Raw genomic sequence first — 26039 nt, 5'->3', positions numbered from 1 at the left:
AAGTCAGTGCTCTTAAGTCAACGTGTTAGGCGTGCCACAAATACTTGGTAAGCGCATACTGGCAAAAGCTGGAATTCAGTGGAGCTGTGTCATTTGCACTGACTGCACCTTCCCTTCAAACCTTCCTGTGGCCAGTGCACCGGGGCAGGCGACACGGATGGTTTGCTAGACGGGGAGGCGGCACTCTCAATAGCAGAACTGAGGTTTGCAGGGAGAGGAAAGGCATCTGGCTAACGTGACACGAGGTGGTGGCAGCGGAGGGGAGGTGAAAGAAGCCCCAGTTCCCCTGGGACAAAAAGAGCGTCAGTCATGCTTCCTTCTGCGAAAGCTTCCGGACTGCACAACAGGATACTTCCACATTAATAAACACAACATGTGCTTATCAGGTATGGCAAAACATATGCCAACTTAATTTTTAATCTTTCTTAGATGTCTATCCCTATATCTACAGCACCAAGATTCATAAATGATAAAGACAGAAAATATCTCATTCATCTGCACATATTTATTAACACTAGGATTTACCTTAGGCTATTGGCTGAAAATCTGTTTGGTAATTTTTATTCAAGACAGATTCATATGACCACTACAGTGTGCTCTGCTCGTTGATGTAGTCTTGGGGTATCTACACAATTAACTCTCCCTCACTGCACATCAGTGGCATGTTCAGTTTTTCCTAAACAACCTACATGGATGTGTATAATTTTACCACAATATATGAAGCAATGTCCAATAAAAGGAACATTGATGAGTACTTTAGTTCTACATTGCATCAAGATTTCATACAGGCTGGACCAAAGAGAAATAGAATTTGATCATTAAAGTAACTATATCCCCCGAGCCTTTCCCAACAGACTATATCCGTAGTTAAAACAGAGAAATCAAAATAAATTAAATCTGAAAGCTGATGCACAAGACAGGGAGTGAAAGAAACAAGATGTTTGCAGTATTAAGTATTTACATATGCTCACTATATCAGCTGCATCACAGTGCAGCTCTTTACAGAGCTGAAAGCAAGGATGGCCAAGTTTTCCAAAGATTTGATCAAAACTTTCCGATGTCATCCCACCTCCCTGAAACTGCATCATCTATGTAGCCTAGATTTCTCAGCTTGAGGTGACGTGATACGTGCTTGACAAATGTAACCATTCCATAGTGACATGAAGTCTAGTAAATAGATCTCAAATCAAAATGCCCTTTTCTTTTCATTGTTCTCCCTTCCCTCAGGGCCAGGAGCATTGACCACTGCTGAAAACAGCTCCGGGACCCAGCATCCTGCAATTCCATTATCTTCCAGCTCCTAAAACCCACCAGTTCCAAAGGTTAGTCTTCTAGGTTTAAAATGAGGTAGATATGGATGAGGCAGCTCCAGTGTCCCGATTCCATGCATATCAACGTGCTATTTTCTAAAACCAGGCAAAACCAAGCTTACTTTACTCTCCTGCGCTTTAAAAGAAGCACAAAAAGCTTTGGCACTTGGACAAATGACAAATCCTGTTGCAGCAGATCTTAAAAGCCAGGTCAACAAATCTGACGTCTTAACTTAAACTGCTGATGAAGATGGGCAAGCTCAAAGTGAGAAATTAGGTGAGTAAAAGCTTTGCAACTCCTTTCTGACACCCTTTTGTGGAAACATAATTTAAAACATTTCAGCAATTCACTTTTCTGTAAAAGACCACAATAAACACATGGAAATTTAAAGACAGCACATGGAAGCCAAAATTATCCAAAGAAAGAGGCTCCTAGAGGCCAAGTTCTGCATATAAAATGTCCTGGTTCAATAAAGCACAAAAGAGTGCAATATAGCAAACGGTTTTCATTCTCACATCTCTCCATCATACTTTCCATTACATTACTTTCTGTATTCTTTGAAAAAGTGATATAAATTAAGAATTTCCCACATTTAAAATATTAAGATAACATCTTTCAGGCATTTAATAAATTTTAAAAAAATAATAAGGTAAAATAAGAAGGGCTATTTACTATGTAACATTGCAAACGTTGATCTTAATATACACTTCAGTGATTCATGAACTCCATGATGCATAATAGAATAAACCTAAAACAGTCCATTCACACAACTCTGTTGTCATCACATATGACCTTTGCTCCACTTTCATTTACAGACTATCACAGAAAACTGTTAGTCCATGTTATAATCCCCTTTTCACCAACTTTGCATTTAATCTGATTTTACAGTGGTGCAAAATACATCCATATCAGACTCAGTGTACAATTTTTAACTATCAGCCATAAAAAGATTTTTCTAGTAATATGCACTAGTATCTAAAAATGGTACCTAAATTATATCCACAGGATCTTCAGTGTCCTCACTGAACATACAGTACACATAAAAAAATGCTGTGACTAGGCCTAGTTTTAAGTTTATATGACATTTACCTAAATGAGTCAAATTCTTTATCATCAGCCTCCATCAGAGGACATAGCACTGTGGAGGACATCATGGATGCACGCAGTCACTTGCACAGGCAGTACAATGACATATGCAAATGACATTTTCCTCTGTGATTTGTACATGCAATATGAATCTCTTTCATATGCAAGTGACATTGTGCAAAAAATGAGCTTGTACATTCACATACAGAACGCTTGTGCCAGCCTCTGTTATGCTGCTCCTCTTCCTCACCACTGAAATAGCCTAACGGGACCAGAAAGCAGACGGACTTATTCAACTGCAGGAGAGCCAGCAATGCTAGAGCTACACCACAGTCCCCAGTGCATTGGTATGTCAAAGAAAATAGAAAGGCTGATCAGACCGCTGTTGCTTTCTGACACCTTCAGCTACCTCTCATCTACACCAGAGCTGGTGTAGAAGCAGCATCTGTGTCAAGGTGCCATAGCCAGATGTTTTGTGGTCACTCTGCTGTGTCTTAGCGACAGCTGAGAGTCTAAGTCCTTTAGGTAGGGTGCTTTTATATGTTAAGGACACCTCTCAAATCTGTAGCTGATGCATCCCTAAATAAACTTTGATGAGCCACCCCTAAGGGAGGAAAGTTAGGTACCGTTACAAACCAGTCTACGTACCGTTCATACCACTGTCCTGTTGCGGTGGAGGAAAGAGTTGCAGCTAACATAGCTAAAGGGAAGTCATGACTACACAACAGCTACTTTCCCAGTTTCATTGTTGTGTAAGAGTATAGCTGCTCCCTGCATTGATTCATTTGCTACCTGGAGGGTCAAGACCCATTCCCCTTGCTTACGTGAGCAACCACTGTAACTTCAGTGGATGTAGGTAAATGACTAGAGTAGAACTTGGTCTTAAAGGAAAATATAAAAACTTAAAGGAAAAATATAAAAACATCTTTAACAGCTCAGCATCAAAGAGGCAGAGTAGCATGCTGAAGGTAAGGGAATCCTTTCTAACAAACAGAAAACGTCCTCTTCTGCCTGTCAGAGATCCACTAGCTGGGCTTAGGGATGCAGCTCTTCCAGAGCCTGTAGCACATCTCTGTCAGGACAACCACACTGACTTAAAATGTCTTGGGATCATCAGCAAACTGTGGATAAAGTGCACATCCAGTCTCAGTCTCTGACACTGTACGAGTATTAACAATATCTCAAAAAAATATCATGTTGACTCATTTGGGGGATAATCAGAGTAATCTTTTTCAAGAATGAGTGTTCAACTTGCAAATTGGTTATGGCAAAAAAATGAATTCAAGAGGTTCAGAAGTATCATAAAGTTAGAAAAAGGGTTTCTGGCCAAAACTTTGCTTTAAAAAACTCAAGAGTCTTGAAGTTTGGATTGTTGTTAGTTAAATACACATACACAACGAATTAGTGGCAGTAGTAGTGATGCTAGTGAGAATAAAATACCGTGTCTTAGACAGCATCAGTCTCTGCACCTTCCTAACACCAAAAGAAAATGCATATATCACAGGGCCACTGAGATAAAGTAACGCTCAGCCCTAGAGGGCACAGATTTCGTCTTTATGTAAATCAGTGCCTGTCACTGCATGCATGATTCACTGCTCAGAGTGTACTCTTCTGTGACGAATGAGTCCCGCTTAATTTGGCAGTGATTATGCGGGTTGCTGGCCCTCTAAACCCCTTTGAACTTGTAATTGCTGCTGGTTTAAATAATGAACATTAAGGGGAGGTGGATTCATAAAACTGTGGATAATTACAATTTTTTTCTTTTTTCCTTTGTTTTTTTTTAATGGATATAAAAGGCTTCTGAGGCCATTGGTAACTGTATCGTACTAGGCTGTTACCGAAATAAAACTGCGGTCCTGTTCAGTCCTCGAGCAAGGAAGGGAATGGAAAGGAGAAGAGGAAAAAAGAGAGGGAGAGGGAGATGCAGAATGGCTTGGATGCCAGTAGAAAAGGAGGAGCAATGGCATTCATGATATTCATAGCTAGTCACATCTGTAGCAAGCTTGCTTTCCACCTTTTTTTCTTTGCAGTTCACATGGACAAAAAGTGCTAACAAAAGAAGGTGATTGTGCAGTTCTATGAGGCTCCAGGTTTAATCTTTACAGAGCATACGGGTGAACTTTTTTTCCTTTTAATTTTCAAAGATTCTCATTTTTAAAAATTGCAAATGCCTTTAACCAAAGGAAGTGTTCCCTCTCCCTCCCCCCAACCCGTGCTGCTTTTAAAAATTATGTTCCTGTAATTATGAATGTGAGGGAATCAGTTGCCAAGGAAGCATGGTGTGTAAAACGCAGCAAATTTGTTCCTCCTCCCCTTTACGAGCACTTTACTAAATCCTCCAATATTCTTTGATCCAGTAAAATTTTGATTTGCGTGTGTAATGTATTGAAACGACGACAACAACAAAAAATTGTTATTGAGGAGGGGACAGAAACCAAAGTCAGCCAAGTCAGGCAGCTACTACCCAGAAACAACAAAGAATGAATGATAAATTTAGCAGCCTCATGTTCAATTTTCAAACAACACAGCAGAGATTTATAGCTTTGCTGCTCCCATGGTAAATGAAGCAGCACACAGAAAGCGTGTCTGTTTTTGATTTTGCTGTGTTTTCCCCCTTTTTTTGTTCTTTGCCTATTTGCAGTTTTTTTTTTAAAACTCTACATTTTCTTTATCCTGGTGTGAGATGAATATCAAAGGCCTAGTGCTGTTGGTAAGCCTCCAGCATACAACGGCAGCTCAATGGGATGTTATTAGAACCTGCGTCACAACATGGCAGACTGTGATTAATAGCAACTGTATCAACGGTAGCAACTTCTCAACAACGCCCTCCAGCAGCTCTAAAGGGGCCATGTGAAGAAGAAGGCAGGGAAAAAAGAAAAAAAAAACAACACACAAAAAAACCCCAAACTCTGTAAGACCTAGCTACCAAAGCTTCAGCTTTGCACATGATTAGGCTATGTCAAAACTCTGTGACTGCTTTCAACCAGAACACAGTGGGGATATTTATTTAAAAGCACGCTACCAAATGCACGGCCGATCAGTATTTTATTTGCCGGAGCCAATCATGTGAAGAACAGGATCAGAGCGATGGAGAATGGGATACCAGAAGACCTGGACAGGTGTTAGAGGTATAAGCACAGTTCCCTCCAAATGAAGAGGAAAAGATTTTCCCAACACTTCATGAAAATTTCTAAGAAAACTTCAGGGCTGTTAAGTTCTGCCTGTTGCTACATGAAAGAAAGCAGGTTTAATTTTAAACCAAGTGTAAACTGATACCCTTGTTTTCTCTTCACTTTTTAATTATAGTTTAGAAACTTTGGTCCACGCATTAAGAAATGTGAAGCTTATTCAAATGTCCCATTCTATATCACAAAATTATTCTAACAAATGCCCCCAAAGTTTCAAATAATCCAAAATTAAGCTGTTCCAACTGTAGCTCATGAATATATGGTTTGGTCCATAGCAGGCCTAAAACCGAAATGTAGATGCATCAACAGCTCTTAAACATTATGGTCTGGATATAAACCTCCAACTCAGAATGTCTTTAAACTTCTGCCTGCCAGAAGCTTGGAGGGCATACTGGGTTGGGTCTTCTGGGATCGTCCTATACTTGCTTCAGTTCTTGGCCCCGTCACCACCCACTGCTGACCCTTATCTGACTCTGTGGACCATTGGTCTAGTCAATAGAGAAGATTTTATTTAGTCAAAACCAAGACAAAAACGTGTTAAAATGCTTTCAAAATACTTAATATTACCTGTTACTTCTCACAAAACTTTTCTGCTGCTAAGTGGTTTTCATTTCTGTTAACAGTGTTTAAAAAATGCTAATCATTCTGCCAGCTTCTGTCTCTCAGATAGAAGAGGAGAAATGTTCACCTACAGATGTAAATGATATCAGTAATCTCAGTCACAAATTAGGATGTTGGCATAGTATTTACACTGAGAAAAGGTATGCAAACTCTTTTAAATGTATGTATTAGCATTGCAGCAGATTTAATCCATATCTCAGTGAGACAAGCAGCAGAAGAGTAAGACCTGGAAGACTTGTTTTAGGGTTGATTAGTAGAAAAATAATCAGCAGGTGAAAAGAAAACAACAACAACAACAACAACAGTGGGGGAAGGGCTCTTTACATTAGTGATGGGCGATAGGACAAGAGGAAATGGGTATAAGCTTAGTCAGGGGAGGTTCAGGTTGGATGTTAGAAAGAATTTCTTCTCTGAAAGGGTTGTCAGCCACTGGAATAGGCTGCCCAGGGAGGTGGTTGAGTCCCCATCCCTGGATGTGTTTAAGAATAGGGTGGATGAACTACTTAGGGATATGGTTTAATGGTGGATTAGGGACGGTTGGACTGGATGATCTCTAAAGTCTTTTCCAACCTAGAAATACTATGGAATTCTATGAAACAACAAAACAACAACAAAAAACAATGGAATAGCTTTGCAAATTAGATTAAAAGGTTAGGAGTGAATTGGAAGGCTGGGAAACACTGGTATATCATCCTGTCCTCTCTCAGGAGTTAGAATGACATAGTCCAGGTGCTCTGCTGTTGGCCAGTTGTCTTTATCTAATGCTCCTCTCATCCTTAATTGTCACTCAGTTAGTTCTACTGAGAGCACAGCGGTTATCCAGTGAATAGAAATCCAGAGGCAAAGGAGTGTACACATGATGCTGAAAATCAACACCTGCTGAGCTATAAATAAAAAATAATAAATCTTCACTACATTAAAAAATACAAGCGACTTTTTATTTCTTCCCCAAAAACATACAACTTGCTCAACAAAGAACTGAAATATGCTGTATTTGTGCCAAAGACTGCAACACTCCCTTCAACCTGTTTATCTTTGAAGACCATAATTAAGGAGGACAAACTGGTTTATAGTCAACACAAGTTGGAAAAGAACTGCACTCACAATTTTTCTCAGCACTAATTCTCCTTATCTAAAAATCTTGCTTGATTAAAATCATGGGGCAATTAGCAGTCGAGTGATGAGATTACTTTCTGTTGCAAAAAAGACAGACAGCCTTTACAAGTTCTACAGATGAATAATTCAGGCTCAGTTCTCAGCTGTGTCCAAGCATGAGGAAACCAAACACTTCTGCTTGTGGCTTTCTGATCTCAGAGCTGGCTGGGAACTAGCTCAGCACCTAATACCATTTAGTGCCGGCTCCCAGGTTTGTTGGAGCACTCTTGTTAAACCTTTCACACACAGGAATCACCCCAATGTTTTGATGGCTGCCCAGCCACTCTCTGTCACGCAGAAATGAGTGGTAGAAGGTGGTAAGGTGACAATCCAGTCTTAACAACACATCCTCCCCTACCTATCACAGTTGCCTCTGCTAAGAAACACATGATGGTGGCCTTGCTACGCTGTCCTCAGTGTTCCTTCCAATGGAACAATATCTACACAGAGAAAGTCTCTGGCTTCTTAGCCCCTTAAGACACAATTCGACAGACTCAGAGAAGTAATCTTCTTTCTGAGCAAAAAGGGCTGATTGAAGATGACCTAGGAAAAATTGGCAAAGTGGAAGAGAGTGTCTATAGAACAACCATCACAATCACCATTGTATGGCAGTACCATAGCTGCTTTTTATAAAGGTGGGGAGAGTGAGTAGAGGGAGAAATAACAAGTTTATTCCTAGTCCTTTTACTGAGATTTACCCAAATACACCAAGATCTGTGGATAGCGTACATGGCATAGCAAGGGGTAGAGCCGTCTCCGAAAGCTCACAGCTAAAGATGAAAAAACAGTGTGGGGCATCCTCTGAGCTCCCTGGGGAGGTAGAGGGCCACAAAGCTATGGCAACATGGCTCAGGAAGGTTGATGTCTTGATAATGGCTTTTCCATCAGTTTCTTATCAGCATTTCCAACTACAGAAGTTTGCACGGCACTTGAGGACTCTAGAAGTGGTGGATAAATGAAGACTGATGAGAGAGAGGGAAAGGAGATGTGGAAACCCTCAGTCTCTAAACTTTCATCCCCTGCACCTTTTGTTTTGCTGAGCAATAAATAAATAATCAGTGTGAATGTTATTAAAACAATTTTTCTATCTCAGGGTCAAATTCTGATAACAAATGCATGGCCTGACTGGTCTGCAGAAATGTGTTTGAAGAGAGCTTGATCCAGTCTGGAATACTGGTGATCTGTAAGTTCGATCTAAACCAAAATTATTATTTCTGCTAGGAACATGGGAAAAGCTGGCATAAAGAAAAAGCTGTGACATGAAGCATTTGTTTGGATCAAGTACAACTCACTCCTGTCTTCTGTATCCTCGAGTGTGATTTTCAGAAATAATCAAAACAAAAGTGACAAAACCCAAAAACCACAATGAGCAAACAGCAGCTTTTAAGTGCTGTGGGAACAGAGACATTTGTTTAAGTAACCACTGTTTAAAAAATGCATACATAGTAACACCAAAATAAACAGCTTGCAATGTTGTTTATTTTAAGATACACAATAGTGATGTAAAGTGCTGCATGCACTGAATTCAGGGTGTGTTAACACTATTTACAGTCCTGAAGAGCCGTAGGAACACTCAGCTCCATGCCAGAAGACTCCATGTTCAGAGAGCAAAGGTCAGGACTTGCTGCTTTTGCAAACTACAGGGATTAAAACACGCGGCCACAGAGAGCTCCCGCTCTCTCTTCTCGTGCAGGTGACTTCTGAACTGCACATCAAAATCCTGCAAAAGACATTTCATGCCAATGGCATATTTAAAACAGATACACAAGCCCGTTCCTGGGAAGGATAATTACAAAGGAGAAAAAGAGATCTTTGCCCTGTCACTTCACTCCTTTAAAAATCTTCCAAGCGGGCCTGACTCACTATGTTGAGACAAATAGAAAAAAATCCCCAAAAAGAGAATACTGCTAATAAAACTAAGCAGTGGTGTTCTGAAAAGTGACTGACTTACAGAACAGATTTTTGTCCCTGTGTGTCTGAACCGCATTTAATTCTCTGCTGATAAAAAACGCCATTGACTTCAAACCATAATAGAAGTTTGCGCTATTTTTCTTCATAAGGCCAGCCTAGCTATAGGTAAGGAAACTGGACTTATTCTGGCCACTCCATCGCCTATTTATTATTGTAATTGCATAGGTTTACTATTGCAATTGCAACATTGCTGTTATTGTATAATCCTTGTGACTGCCAATAAATGAGCTAGAAAGAATCCAACTTGGATCTCAGATCCAAGGCTAAATTTGTAATTCTGGCAATGAGGGTAAAAAAAAAAAAAAAAAGTAAAAAAGAAAGTATTTATCTGCCGTGTAAACTGAGCTCATTTGATCTGGAAGTCATTGAGACAAACATGGAACGCCACAGTTACATTATTATAAAGTGACGTTCAAGAGCAAAATTTCATTTTAAATTCAAAATACAGTCTCTTTCTTCTTGATACAATTGAGGAAAGCTGTGTGTGAAAGTCGGCAGTTTGAGTCAGCAGGCACTCAGTCAATATTTTCTTGGGGTCATTCTGCCTCTCTGAGGGCTCAAGCTTTGTTTTGAATCCTGGAGTCAAATTACCATAAAAGTCTGTAAGTGAAAAACAGGTGAAAAGGCCATGTTTTCACCTGTTTCAGCATTCAAATTTCTGTGTAAATCCATAATTAACCTAATTTTGCTCTAAATTTACATTAGATCCTTGTCCATAAAAAATCAACATGGATTTCGAATGCTCAAATGACTTTCAGTGTTTTGGGTTGGCTTTTCATAGAGCTAATGTTGGAGCAGTTGCCAGAAATATTGGGGAACGCTAAGCTGGGTAAGGGTTGACTTCAGATCCATACTTTCCCCAGATATTTGTGAAACTCCAAATGCTGTGAATGGAAAGCAGCCTATGTACCATGACACAGTCTCTGTCCCTGAATATTTGAAAGGGAGGATGTTTTTAACATAAGGTCCTCAATACAAACTTGCTTCCTTAGTGGATCTGACAGAGCCCAAGCCTGGCCGACCTTCAGCATCCAGTCAAACTCCCAGTCCCTGAAGGAACAGTAATTAAATATTTCTCTTTAGCTTAATTCTTCATTTTGAGTCTCAAGCCCATTTCTAGTTTGACTTAGTTAATTTTGCAATAATTTTTCCACTGACAGATAAATGAGATGTCATTTTAAAAGTCAAAACAAACACAACAAAAACTTAAACCTGAAGGAAGCCAAAATTGGGAAGGTTTCCTTCTGAAAACAGCTGTAATTTCAAGATATTTTTCAGTTTTTAATCATTAATAAGAAAACGTGGAAATATGAGAAATGCTTCAGGCAACATTGCTTTAGTGTAACCCCAGGAATGCAAGATGTTTCTCAGCAGTATTTCTTCAAATGTTTTTTTGGAGTCTAGTTTTGAAAGTGTTAAGCAAAGGCACTTCCACAGATTGTTCTACGGTCTCAACGACTGGGTGTTGGTTTTTTTTTTTTGGTTGTTGAATTCCATTACTCCTGCAAGGCATTTTGTTCCCCCTCAGTAATTTCTCCTCTGGTCTGTTCGTAGCCTGTGCTTACTCACCAATTCAGAATGCATGTTCTGTGTCTATGTCTAGATCTTATATTTTTGGGATGGAAGGGGAGAGCGCTGGAAATAACAATACGGCTCTCATTTCTCTCATCTTCTTTCAGCCTCTGTTGCATTTTTTGGGGAATAAGGGCCCTGATATTCCAGGCTCTCCAAACACCCTTCAGTATCTTTCTTAGACTCTTACCAGACTGGCCTCAGGCTAGTTTCATAATCATCGAGAAAAACAGTCCTGATGTTCAGCATGAGATCATAATGCAGTGATCTCACTCTGAACGTTACCTTTCGCTACAGCAGCTCTGTTGACTTCTTTGCTTAGAACAGTTTGAATTTCCCACCAGCTCTGTTGTGTGGTATTTGGCCTCTTTTAGGCGAGATACCTTTTCGCAGAGTGAGCCTAGAGGGCACTGAGCAGAAAGCTCATGAGCCCCCAGGCCTTGTTTGAAAGAGTTTCCAGTCTCAGCAAGAAGTTTGCCGCAGCGCTTGTGCAGGAGGCAGTAGCGCGTGCTACAGCATCACCGAGTTGGAGAGCCCGGTACCGTACCTTTTCAGCTGGGGCTTTGAGCAGGGCTCAGATCCCAGGAGCTAATCTTGGGATAGTTTAACAGTTCTGGGGTTACGTTTATTCGTACCTGTGCTGGCAAAACACCACAGTCCTGTTTGTTTGGTTTTAGACATTTTGTTTTCCTGCTGTACATATAGTTTGCACTGGTTCATTTTGGGATTTAATCTCCTTCGCAAGCATTATTGCTCTCTAAATGGGCAGCTTTTGGGGAAGGAAAAAGAGAGAAAGACTCAAGAGTCTTTTTTTCTCTGAAGTTTGTTTGCATCCAAGATCTTTGTGGGATATAAGTTCAGGTTTCACAGAGCCAGGACAGCTAAGATTAATTACAGCAGTGAATTGTCTGCAAATGCCTAGGGTAGATATGCACTAAGTAGCGGATTTTTCTGATCTGAGAAGTGTTTGCTTGGCGTTTAATGGCCACCATACAACATATGCATACAAAGTAGGCTGCTTAAAATCGAGATGTAAGTGGGCATACTATGTGGAACAATGTGGGCTTCTTAGGATCGTCCTAAAACTCTGCAGCTCATCCCACCATCCACAGAGAAGTTTATACCAACTCAAGAAGCACCTCTCCTTCCAAAGACATTTGTTTGTTTGTTCATGCAGTAAAGTATCCATGTGGAATTGGAAGAAACAGAACTGAAAAGAGACAGACCAAGTAACGCAACTCTTGGAATAGTCTGTCAAAACAGTAAAGGAGGGTGGAAGGGAGAAGTAAATTAAACCATTTTCCTCTTTTGCTGTTCACAATTAACCTGTTTTCACATATGTTTCCGTTTCATTTCCTACTTTATGTCTGAAAGAGATCCTTAGAACATCCCTTTATAGCTGAAACTAAAGCACCCTTTAAACATCTGGATTTTGCAGTGATCCCTCAAATTTACCAATTTTCCTTGCTATTTGGGAGTGCCGCCATTCCTATGTAGCCCTGTGCACCATTCCTTTGCTGACTCCCCCAAATACACGTCACTTTTCTGACCACCTAACGCTCCTTATTCCTGTTGTTATCACACATATTGTGACCTTTCTCTCCACTCACATTCTATATCCCTGAATAGTCCATTTGTGGACTATCAAAACAGCTGTCTGCTGTCTGCATGTGCTCCTCAGCAGGCAGGGAGCTTCCCAAAATGAATCAGGGATTTTGCAGCAGCTTTTCTGTCCCTTACGCTTCACTTTAGGTCACCCTCCTGCTTCCCATTTCTTCATCCAATCACAAGCAGGACGCACAAGTGGGAAGCACCTGGATGAATCAAAAGAAGCAGTAGAAGGATCAGAATCAGCTGGAAAGCTGCCAAAGTCCTATTTCACATCAGGAAACTCCCTGGGCTGTTGAGGAAGGGAACATCCACTAGTGACTTCTTGGAGTACAAAGATGCTTTTAATACTTTTGCACTCCCTTTATTCTGACTCTTGCCCCTGGGTGAGCAGTTGATGCCCCAGGTTCTTTCTCTTGCTGCTTTCTGGCAAAGATATTTTATAACATTTGCATGCAATAATCAACACTTCAGGTCACCAGCAAGGGAAGGACCTGACAAACAAAAATAACCCAAGCCCGAGCCGCTTGAGCTCAAGTAGCTAGCAGCAATCAAATGCTGTCCTCTTCACTGTAGACCAGAAGGAACATAACACTCTTAATTTTATATTAAATGCTCCCTCACAAGGGGAAAATCATCCTGAACTTTCAAAGTCTACAAAAGTTCAAGTATTTGTACAAGAACATCAAACAAGAATGTGACAGAACATCACAAATAGCTACACACTCAAGAAATTTGTTCTTCTGTTATAAAATAGGGGATCCTTGAAAGACTTTTTAAGTAAAATTTGTGGATAAAGTGGCTGTAGTGCTTAACGCTTATTAGGATGCAAAATTGTGTGTTTGTTCGTCTGACTCCTGTTATGATTTCACTGGTTCATCTTGTCCAGCTTTTTCAAAGAGATCAAAGTTCCACTGAAACTAATGGAAGCAGGATTGAGAGGTACACACTGTTGAGCACTAATCTCTGAATTATCCACAGATATTTGAACACAGAGAAATTAAACCTGCATCTTTCACCTACCTGGGAGGAAAGAGAACTTTTATAAAGATCCATGTACGTTCATAGAATATCAACTAACAATGCAGCTTACATCGTCTTTGGGGTTTTTTTCAATTGACATAACAAGCTTCAAAGTAGTCTAGACTAAGTCATGCTCTTACAAAAACCTGCTCCTTTTATATACTTAGTATACTTTAATAAAGTGAACGAGAGCCTTCTCATTGCTATGCAGTTTAGCCAGATAGTATTTCAGCAGTGTATACACTTTTGCATATCAAGCTGCCACTTTGAAATGTACCTCATACCAAATAGAAGTTTGATCCAGATGATAGCCAAATTTCTGTAGCATTAAACAAATTAATATACGCAGGGTTTTTTTAAACACTAAACTAAAATATTTGCTGCTGTTTACTTGGCTACTCTAATTCATTGTGCTGAGATTGCAAGGTGTTAAACGTTTTATGGACATAAGTAGTCAACTGCTACAAATAAAATACATGTTTCGAACCGCCATCGTAAAAAGGTAAAACCAAGATTTAAAAAAGTCTTTACAGCATTATACAGTGAGTTGACAACCTATCATCCAGTATTAGACAAAACAACTGAAATTAGTTCTGGCAGATTTGGGGCTAGCAGTTAAAAATAAAAATAGCAAATGTAAAAGCATGGAAACTGTATTGCCATTATGCTTAAAGACAATAATAAATCTTTAAAGATGCCAATGATTGCTTTGGATACTACAAACGACTGCTGCCATCAACTCTAAAATATGTAATGCACGGTATTCTAAGTATCCTCAACTCAAGGCAAACTCCACAACACCACAAGTAATACTGTCTGCCATAAACTACTCTCTTCATTCAGCAACAATAAGAATTGACATCTCCGTTTCTTAGCAGTTGTGGAACTGTCAGCAGAAAGACACTTTTTTTTTTACAGTATAACTCTAATTTTACAGAAAACTTCTTTGAAACCAATTACTCTGCTCATGGATCTTGAAAGGAAGGTCTTAAATAAACATGTCCTGAGGCAAAACTGAAAAGCAGCATCACTTTGCACAAACAACAGCAATTGCTTTTTCCCTAGAAATATATTTTATGCTTACGTATACTCGTGTGCACACACACTATAGAGAACGCGAGGAACTATGAGCTTTCAGATGACAACTGGTTTAGATAGTGGAACTTGAAGATACTCAAAAGAATTCTCTCCTCTAGTTGACTGCGATCTTGATTTTCAAAGGCTGCAGTGCACAACATTTGCTAGTGTGACATTCTCAGAGTGTATAAATACTATTTGTATTTCCATATGCTTCAGCTAAATTCCTTCTTACCTTGTGAGCCTTGAAGCCACAACTCTCTAGAAATTAATTCTTGTCAGTACTACTTCCTTGTTTCAATTACTTTACTTTGACTTTGGCATTCTTTCTTCTTTTCTTTTCACTTAATTCCTATACTGACACTGCAAAGCTTTGTAATCTGACAATAACAACCAGAAAACACTGGTGGCTGATCCTATCTTTTACCAGGCCATGTTCAGCTTGCTCTGTTGAGTCTTTTTAATCAAGCCTCAACGAAAACCATGCACATGTTTTTTGTTACACTCCATTCTCATTAATTCCCTGTTTGAAAATGGCAAGTAAAATATTAAATTGGGAAGTAACATCTAGCCACCTTATCTGATGGTTTGGCAGTGGCTGACCTCATATGCCACATGAATGAAATTCGCTTTACTGCAGCCCTGACACATTGTGTTGCCTGTCGAAGAGGAGGAGGAGGAGGCAAAAACAGGCAGGGCAGTGAAAAAAAAAAAAAGGAAGGCAAAAGTAAAGCATAACTAGCTAACATCAGACAGGGTAGCGTGAAAAACTATTAAAGTAGGCCTGGAAAAGAACCATTAGGCAGGCTCAAGAGCCTAAATCATCCTGGTAGGGCTTGAAAGGACTTTGCTGCAGCCCCTCAGCCTGCCAGGGATTTGGGGAGGGAAAGGGACAGAGGGGAAGGGAGAGCCGGAGGGGAAGGGTACTGCTTTTCATTTGCTCATCCCTCGCACGATTCGCAATTTGGGGATTGTTTGGGGGATGGGTATGCATGTGTGTGAATTTCACCCTATATATAACTTGGAATCTTATTAGATAACAACTCTGTGACACTGCAAATCCAATATTTCTCAGAATGCTATTTTTGAAGCTGAAACACACAACATATTTTGATCTTCAAAGAAGCACAATAAAGATCCCCCCTTCAAAATAAAACGAGAAGTCAAAAAAAAACAAACCCGAACACACATGTAATAATTTCCAGGCGGGCTTCCTGTGATTGTATCCGATTATTTAAATTTCGGACTGTCTCTTTAATTTGAGGAGCGGGGAGAGAGGCGACAGATGGCAGACAGAATTGACTTATGTCCTCTATTCTTCTGCAGAAGAAGGGGGAGTGCAGAAAGTTTGATCGAGGCAGAAGCTACAGTACGCAGGCCCGGCTATAACTATCTAATAGGTCTTTTGACGGATCGGTTCAGAATATTTAGGTTTTTCCCTCCCCCAGCCGGGCTTTGTAACAAGCCCACGGTCCTGGAGGTTGCCATGGGTGACGAGAGCGCTGACATCCAGTCCCAACTACAAATAAGCACATGACAAATGGGCCCGGAGCCCTCCAACAGCCCTGAACCTTGGTGACCCCCTAAAATACCCAGCCTCCCCATACCCAGTCCCAAAAAAAAAAAAAAAAAGAAAAAAAGGGAATACCGAGTGTATTTTTTAAAACCGAAAGCTTGCACTTAATTGGAAACACTGCCATGTAACCGAAATGCTTAGGACAGCATGTACAAGTAAAAATAAATCACGCAGCATTGTTATTTAATGCGCTGTGACATCATTTCCTGAAATTAAACAGAGATGACACAGATTCAGACAGTCCCTGCTAAGGTTCAGTTCAAACAATTCACAGATGTTTTCCTCCAGCCAGCAGAAAACAATGCGGGGCTTAAAGGACTCCCTCTCCCTCTCCCTCTCCCTCTCCCTCTCCCTCTCCCTCTCCCTCTCCCTCTCCCTCTCCCTCTCCCTCTCCCTCTCCCAGCCTTTTTCACTGGTACGGGGAGGTATGGCTGTTTTATAATACATGCTCCCGCAAAAATATTCTTTTTTTAATTTAATTACTCAGGCTGTTGTACTAAATAGATGGATCATTGTGTCACAAAAGCATCAATTTTTCAGAAGAAATAACAGATGTCTATGTAACAATGATTAGATTAAGGGCTCCCAGACAAAGCTAGCTTTTGAGGCCCACACACCCCATGACCCCGGGTTCCCTCTTCTCTAGGGGGTGGATGTAGAAATGTCAGATCTAATCTCAGATTCCATTTTTAAAACAAACAAAGCCCCACCCCCACCCCATTTCAGCTCTTTTCTTTTTAAGATTGTGGCGTTCTAAAAGGTACATGATGGTTCGGTCTGCTGCTAAGTCTTTGGGTCCAATTGCGTGGCCGCAGACTAGGAGTGCTCGGGGGACAAAACCTTTCTCCCTGGGATCAGAAGTGACATTTTGAGGAAGAATTCCAGTTTTATTGCCTTGGGGCTGGTGAGGCCGTGGCACAAGACAGGCAGGCAGGGCAGGTGGGGGATGCCAGTGACATTAGGCAGGACCATGCTACCTCCAGAAATAAACACCAACGCTATTGGCACCCGCCAGCTCTGCTGGTGGGCGACCAGAGCACTGTTGGGGTTCAAGAATGCACAGCTCCATCACCTCGAGGACCACAGGACCACCGGTCACAGGAGTTTAACGTTCAGATACTGATTATTCTGCAGCACGAGGGCAAAACCATTTAACCTCTCCTCGCAAAGTTTACCCAGCTGAAAAACGAGCACAGTGTGATTTTGCAGGATGTCCTGACGACTGGGCAGTGTTTGTGCCATCTGAGAGGTCTGTCCAACAGCAGTGGGCAACTGTTGTATTTTCAGTTTTGTTTTTGTTTTGTTTTTTTAAAGTACAGCAAAAACAGCAATGCGAAGAATGCTTCTCCTGGATCAGGACTCCGAGGAAAGAGGTTCTTCTGCTGTTTGAGATGAAAGTAAGCTGTTCAGTGTGAGGTGCAACAGCTAGCTATGTTCCTAACCCGTTAGGTGTTATTCCTAAAATCATGATATGGGAGGACATATTTATGGAGGTGGGATGGTTTCAACTTGAAAGCTTGCTCCAAGATTGGCTTTTGCTGATGACATTCATCTCTAGAATCCAATCTAATGAATAAATAAAATAGCTGCCCTGCATAAAAGGCTTGGTAAGTCATTCATCGAAATATGGTAGAGATACATTATATTCTCAGATACACCCACATAAATACAGAAAAAAAAAATGTTTCAGAAAGACTACTCATTCAGAAAGACTATTATCCAATCTGGCCATCTGAATACGGCAAGTTAAGAGAATTAATTCAGGTAAGTACAAAAACTGTGGCTGGTTCATTTTAACACATTCCATCAGAACTTACTCTAGCCTGTCATTGAAGCAGATGAAACCAAAATCTACAAGAAACTGTGTAAAGAGCAAGATTTTCAGCCAGGAGATTGTGGAAATCAGGCTAAAATGACACTGATCAAACAAATGTTAGGAGACAGAACTTCAGCTAGCAAAAAAAAGCAAAAAAACCCAGCTCGACTCCAGTGACTTCAGGGGAGCCAGCCTAAATGCCATCAGCTGGGAACCTGGCACTGTCATAAAAAAGGTTTATTTTGCAGGCTATCATTGGTGTATCTGGTACTTTTTGTTAAGATATACATTTTCTTACAGACTGTAACAAAAGAAACTACCAAAATAGAATTTTAACAAAGGGCACCACTCCAGGTAAGTGTCAAACAATAAATGCATCTCTGTTCTACCAGGTCTGTGGAAGAAGGAGAAAAAAGGTTGAATGTAGCGAAAGCGTGGTCTTCAATACACTGCACTGCAGAAAGGGATTAACTACCAGAGATACAAGTCCATAGAACGGTATAATTACTTCCTTTATAACTTTGTTCCCTTCTGATTATGTACATACATTTTAAAGGTCCTCCATCCTTCGAAAGGGCACGGGAGGAGGGAGGCTGGCTCTGTATAGTTGCTGGTAAGAAATCCTAATCTCAACATTGGTGTAAGCTAGAGGTGTCTATACATTTGAGCACTTCCTGTTTTCACTTCGTGATCAAATATGTTCTTTGCAGGGCAAATAGGGGAGCACTTGAGGGAGGAAAGCAGAGATGTCTGAGAGGCTAATTGAGTGTACTAAGGACTCTTTGGCATAGAGGAAAAGGAGTCTTCCAAAGCTATGAATAAACTCTCGGCTTGGGTCAGATTTCTTGCTGTTTCTTTTCTTTAACCACCTTTGAACTCAAATAAAAACAGCCTTAATGTCAGGTTTACCTTTCTGATGTTGTAATCTTTATGTACTATTGAAAAGCTTATACTACCAGACTAGGATTTCCTCTACTTTCTTAAACACTGGATATTATCCAGAAAAAGCATACACATTTCCAGCCAATTCATCCTCAGATCTTTCATCTTCCGGTACTGTTGTAATTCCAAATGTAAGACAGAGCTCAGTGAGTGAACAAGAACATGACAGAAGCTCCTACTCCTTGCATTTGATTTCCAACAATAAAAACATGCGTGTGTATCCTATTTCAAATATAATTAAAGTTACCGCAAAATGGAAGCTGTGATAGGGGTTAGAAATTGTTTTGAAAGAGAGAGCCTGTCAGATACATTCATTCTACATCAGAGTTCAAGTGCCTGTCTCTTCAAAAAAAGCCACTTAGGCAATTCAATTTTTCAAATCAGCTACCTTAGGAGTTTGCAAACTGATGGAATAAAGGAAAAAAATAGCATTTTATTTAAAATCATAAGTAAATACAATTAGTCAGAATGGAGTTACTCTCTTTGAATTTAACTGTCTAAAGGAATTTTAAGTTTAATCCACACCATGAGAGATGGACTGCCACTGCCTCTCCTTCCAGGGAAACCAGAGGTTAATGATTTTTGTCATATTGAGACTAACAGCTAACAATTGCTACAGTTGGCCTTTAGTATTTTATTTGTCCTTTTGAGGTATTCAGAATAGGTGACAATGGCTTGCAGTTGAGAACATATGTAGAGAGACCCCTGTGGCTTATGGAAAAGTTGCTCCATGCTGGTTGGGTGTTTGAAAAAAAAATACAACCAGAGCTCTTTTATGTTCCTCTCCTTAATGAATGCATGCATGTCAAAATGTACCAATGGCCCATTCAGGGAGCAAAGTCTAAGCAGCTCCTTCTTTAAGAACACATCCTGAGATGGAAAATACATTTGCTTAACAAATTAAAATAATGAGATAATTCAATTAGTTTCTTTAAAAAAAAAAATAGAGAGAGAGAAAGAAAAAAGGGTACATCAGGGGATTATTGTAATACAAGAGCAGGTCATACAGCACAAAGGAGGAACAAACCAACTCGAAATAAGGTTAGAGTAGTAATGAAGGAATGTACATTGAATCATGGACCTCCATTGTAAAGATATTTACTTGAAACAATAAAATTGTACATCACAGATTCCCCCGTTCTGGCTCAGCCAGCGTCGCACTTCGAATGGACAAGCTAATTTGAGAAAAAGTGCGAGATCTTTAAAAGAAAGGAGTTCTCTTCCTTCTCTGCATGTGTTTATGGCAAGAATCTTTCTGAATTTACATTGCACTGGTCAGGGGTCTCCATTATCAGTTTGCAGGTCTGAGAATTACAGCACAGTAAATCTTTCAACACCTGCAAACTCATTAAAGCTTGGATGGTAAAAGGTTTGGGGCTTTTTTGTGTTCACTTAATTTGATTTTTGCGAGGCCATCCTCACTAGTGATGGCAAATTTCCTCAATTCATGCAGGATGGAGCGGGTCAGGAGAGAGAGGATGGAAACAAGGAAAAGGGATTTCAAAAAGCCAGGAGGACTTTCCTCAAGAGAAGTGAGAGGCAGTTGACTGTTTAATAAGCATGTGTCGAATGCTTTCAAAGAGCATGTGAGAAAGTAAGGCAGGGAGAAAAAAAAAAAAATACCACAAATTTCATAAGAGGAAACAGAGTTTACGTGGAGTCATGTACAAAACGAACTGGTTTATTTGTGTCCCTGCTTTTTGCTGTCTGCCTACTCCTCTAAAGATACCCGACAGCTAAAAGAAAAACCCTCCACTCACACTCACTCGACTTCCAAATTAAAAACATTTTACAGGTTAGTAAATCTCCAGCTGAGGTGATGTAGCAAAGAACAGCTGTGAAGTAATTTTGATAATGATGAGAATAATAAGCACATGGCAAGGTTCAGGGCTTTGCTGTTGCAGCTTCAGTGCTCCTGAATAGATAAAAGTGATTAAATACTCCTGATTATCCCTGACCAATATGTAATGGATTTACAGCCCTTTCAATTAGTCAGTATTTGCTTAGGACTCATTATTTTGTCTTTGGTTAAGTAATCAGCCCAGAGACTCATGTTCTGTCTAATTCCTCTGAGCCAAGTGGGTACAGGGCACCTGACCTTTGAAATGGCCATAGCTGGGAGGCAGGAATAACCACTACTCCAGCAGAGACACTGGCTATTCCAGCTAATCCTGACCCCACAGGCCAGATCAATGCACCTTAGTTTGCTACTAATGTCCTTACATCAAAATGATGGTTTAGAAATGTGGATCTATCGCTCCCCCCTTTAGCTGTGCTGCTAGCAGAGCGGTTCGATAGTCCCTATCATAAATAAATCCGGTACCTTGTCCTGAAATCATTACACTGTAACCAACATCAGCTACCGTGGAAATTTATAAAACTTTGGTAGAAGAAGAGGTAGTTAATAACGGTTAGCGTTTTAAGCCTTATCAAGTGAGAAACAATTTTACAGTGAGAGGAAGAGGAAAATCAATTGATAATTTTACCAGTTTCCATTATTTCCCACATGAAGTAAACTACAAAGAGTGTTACTAGGTTTTCTGTGGCATTTTGATGCCCAAGTGAAGCTATAACAGTTGACAGAACACCAACACATAAAACCGACTGCAAGCAGGATAAAGATGGCCCATGGAAAGCGTTGCTTTTTCACATGTTTAATCTCTCTCCCCCAAATGTGAATATGGCTAGCTTTTAATGAAATGGACTCAAAGAGAAGCTAAAGAGTGCTCGTTGTCTCTGTTACGCAACTGAAGAATTAGGTGACCTGTAAGCCTTCTATATTTCTCACAGAAAGTAACAATGACAAGTCTGCAAGCTGCTGCTTTGACTTCTCTGACACCCACAGCGTAGGTCAGCACGCACAGACTGCGGCTCTCACTTCTGCCACATACATACGAAGTTTGTGTAAACGGAGACCAGCATTAAAGAATCCAGAAGGCAGACCTTTATATATGCTAAAGCAAGAAACCCCTTTTTTCATCCTTGGGAACATTTTGAATAGTTAAAGTGATAAATGGTCACTTTATATGTAGGTGGTGTTCCATGCTAAGGCTTTGTACTTTTTCTCTCTCTATATAGGTGTGTATGAGTGTACACACACACACACACACATGCACACATATATATAGGTTTCTTTCAGATTTGTCATGATTCCAAGAGCCAAGAAAAAAAAAATCTTAGAAGGAAAAAAAAAAGCAACAATAATTGAGCCTTAATAATGGTCAAAAATTATGGGGACAATTGATTTCTAATAACAATGAATAAACCTCATTAGGCACATGAATATACATCTATTTCGGTTTTGGGCACCACTTACTGTGAGATGCTGGAAAAGCCACGCTCTCATGATATTTGTTGCTACTTTGGGGAAAATGCCTCTTTTCTTCTGACGCTTTTTGTCCTTGTCTGGGTCATCGTCATCTCCTGTACCAGGCGAGGCTACGCTGTTGTCTAAACCGTCTCCTACAACAAATAGAAAAACAGGAAGGAGGAGACATTTGATGAACAAAACACAGAAGCCAAAAAGTATCATTAATTACCAAGACACTACCACATTTTTATTTTGATTTGCTAGATCAGGCACACGCAGTTTCTTATTATATATGAGTGCTGATACAAATACGTAAAAATTAGAAACCATGTCTCTCCAAATACTAATTCTGCGTTTCACGCATGCATATATCATTAATTCAATTATAATTGTGTGCCTGACATAGTGCAATAGCTCTTTGTCAATTATGGGACTCAATGTGGGGAAACCTGCCACGAGAAAAACCATTCACTGTAAATGCATCCCTACAACCATTCTGAATACGTACTATAAGTAATCAAGTTAAATGTTCTGTAGTCTATATATTCGAGGCCCTCTGCAGAGGTGGCAGTAACCATGTCACCGTTCAGTGCACATAACACACTGTCAGATGAGCCCCTCCCCGTAACCATCACCTCCCAACACACATACATACGCACGCACAAACACGTACACCTAGTATGACCCTGCATATAGCATCTGTATGACACAAAAACTTCTACATCTCTGCATCAGTGATTATTATCATTAAAAAAAAAAGATGCACATCAAGGTAGAGCTCTCACTTAATCAGAACTTTCCATCAACATCTTTCTCTTCTGTGCTTTTCCCTGGCATTAATTGTGCATTAGCAAAAATCATTTACTTTTAACAGTCATAGTTATTTTTTCTTGCCCTCCAGCAAAAATGCCTTGAAAGCCTGCCTGGAGGGCATCTAAATTATGTATCTGAAAAACTCTTCTGGCAAGGCATTGCAGGACCCCTACTTTCTTAAAATTCATACGAGCACGTCTTCCTGTTTTTGGGAAGGCATCAATCAAGAGCAGCAATATATGCCATATTCCTACATTAATATTTGAACTAATAACTTTAAAAAAAGGAAAGAAACAAGATCCGACTTGTGGCATAATCAAATGCAAAATAAATGAAGAATACTGGGACAGCACTGAGACTTTATAGATTGCTGTGTTTTCCTTACACATCATTAGCCCGGAGCCACACGAAAGAGGAAAACAGAGAAGTGGAGAGTTTATGCTCCCTGCTGGTGTTTAAGAAGCTGAGGTCCTGGAAGGACATCTGGGAATTGTGCTGAGACGGTGGTTTTTGTAATTTAAGAATAGACATTCATTAGCAGTAAATGCCATAAATCCCATGCTAAGTAAAAACCTTGTCCAAGAAAGCCTAAAACAATAAACTCTGTGCTCAATGTAGCCTGAGCTAGACGCTCCATAGCTTCCTGAGGAATGCTATAGATTCATGAGCTAATTCCTATAGCCTTGTCTAGCTCCATAGTGCTACTAAACGAAATACGTTGCTGCTACGTGCAGTCCATTTGCTTCAAAAACTTGCATTTCAGCTCTGTCTTCCCTCTCGTGCCAGATCACCCTTCTTCCACTGCCTCTCCCCTCTGAAAAACCAACCCTTTTGGACCGGAGAGACAGAAAAAGCCACAGCAAAGAGCTGGCAGATTAATTTTATTGACATTTCCATTTTCACTGCAATGTGATACCCTCCATCACATGGAAGAGATGACCCTCACTATTTACAGACTGACAGGCCACTTCATTACAACCACCCTGCCCCAAGGCAGAGCGGCTTCTTTCCATCTGCCCAAACACCAGAGCAAGACCCTGAAGTCGCTGCTCTTTCTCATGCTCCTTTTCTTGGTTTTGGGTTTTTTTTTTTGTGTTTGTTTCTGTTAACAGTAGAGAAAGGAGAGTCGAATCACCGCAAACCAGTCGAAGAGCTTACGGAAGCCCTATAAGCAGTAACCAACTGTTCACTTTTGCAAGATGTTGGTTATTTAGAAAGCACTCCTTTTCTTTGCCCCCTCCCCCTGACATATTCCACCCTACCCCTCTCTCCCTCTTTCCCTCTCCCTCTCCCTCTCTCTCTCTCTCTCTCTCTCTCTCTCTCTCTCTCACACACACACACACACACACACACTTTCCACTATGCCAAGGAACTGCTGCAAGGCAAATTCTCACAAACACTAATGGCTTCTGACTGCTCCTTGGCAACCCCAGCATTTTAACCTGGGTGGATATGCTCTCCAAAATACAGACACTGGAGCTATCTCATCAGCTGTTCATGTGACACAGATGGAGAGTGGCTATTAGGAGCCAGGCAATGGGCCTTGGGGATCTGAGGTGCTGTACTGTAGCCTCGGGCAATTTTGAAAAGCAGTGCCCAGAGATGGGGGGGAAAAAATCCCTACTGAAAGTGCAAGTTTGAAGTCAGTCAGTCTGTTTGTCTATCTGTCGCGCGGATAAAGATATCTTTGTCTCTTTATGTAAAAGCTATGTGTGTATGCATGGGATGCGTGGAGCCGTAAAACTCGTGATCCACACCACCCTTTCGCACAGCAGAAGCACCGGTTCACCCTCCGCATGGACAAATTCCTGTTTCTCTGCATATACGTAGTCTCCTGTTTGTGAGCATCCTCAGCAGGAGTCACCTACGTGCCAGATTTGACCTTTTGGAGAGGTTGGTAATATCCTGGTTTTAAAAAGCTAATAGCACCCCAGGAGATAAAGTTCAGCTAAAGCTTCCAGTGCCTTCCTACCTCACCAGCAGTTGAAAGGGTAAGAGTCAGTGCTTCCCTAGTCTGTTCTGTAACCTTATGAAGAGAAATTCAAATATGGTACCTCTTGGATACAGCAAGATTTGTTGCTCCTTGTGAGCTACAGGCCCAATCCTGCTAAGCTGTATCGTCCTATCTTTAATAGCACTACAACGGCTCACGTTAGCAGATATGGTTTCTAGTGGCAAGAAATCGTAGAAGTAGCCCCTAACTGGCTTTTCCAAGATGGAATGATTTACTTTTCCATATGGTGGGCCTGATCCTAGTTTGCTGTATCCAAATAAACATGAGCTACTTTAAATGAAGAAAAAGAAATTACCAAAAGTGAAATAAAATGAACTGACATGAAAGTCACTCTATGGAAAACTGGATTGAGATCACTGTTAACTGCTGTATGAAGGAATCCAAATTTAGACCATTTGCACCATCATTACAAGTGATTGTGCTTATGTGCACTGTTCATATCCTGATTTGGATGGTAATTTCTAAGAAAAGTAGAGTCAAGTCCTAACTTATATGGAAATGGCAATAATACAAACATAGTTACCCCAATTTTCTAGTGGGGAAATTGTCTAGATTTTGGCACATTGACTCTTTCACACAGCAGCAAAGAAAACGAAAGGTGACTTTCTCCTGTTTTGCACATTGTTCACTCGTTTATTCTTGTGCAAAGACTACAAGTGATCACAAAATCCTGTCGCGGTTCTAGGAAAGTGGAGAATTCTTTAGTGGCACTCTCTTTGTGGAGGCGTCAATGACTACGCAGGATTCAAGCCAGCAGAGAATTAGGGATATTACCCAGCTTGTTTAAGATTATATCAATGCTATATAAAAGCCTCAACAACACCTATAAAAGATGGAGAGCGTTTACAAGAAACTTTGTAGAGTGACCAACGCAGGATTCCTTAGAGACCTTCTCTAGGGGAAGGGTTTGTGGAGGAGGCTGAAGATGCAAGTCTTCTTTACACAGCGGTAAGTCA

General features: G+C 40.5%; 1 protein-coding gene across 1 annotated transcript in view; it reads right to left on the bottom strand.

Annotated features, from left to right (window-relative positions):
• The window catches only part of MEIS2 (Meis homeobox 2), a 171359-nt gene that overhangs the window by 97364 nt on the left and 47956 nt on the right, over nucleotides 1-26039 (bottom strand). Inside the window, 1 exon segment of the mRNA XM_086612794.1 lies at nucleotides 22263-22408. Coding sequence (XP_086468920.1) covers nucleotides 22263-22408 — 146 coding nt within the window.

Source organism: Tauraco erythrolophus, chromosome 6 (genome assembly GCF_009769465.1).
Source record: "Tauraco erythrolophus isolate bTauEry1 chromosome 6, bTauEry1.pri, whole genome shotgun sequence".
NCBI lineage: Eukaryota > Metazoa > Chordata > Aves > Musophagiformes > Musophagidae > Tauraco > Tauraco erythrolophus.
Note: the sequence above shows the minus strand (reverse complement) of the source record. Positions and strands in the feature narration are given on the sequence as shown.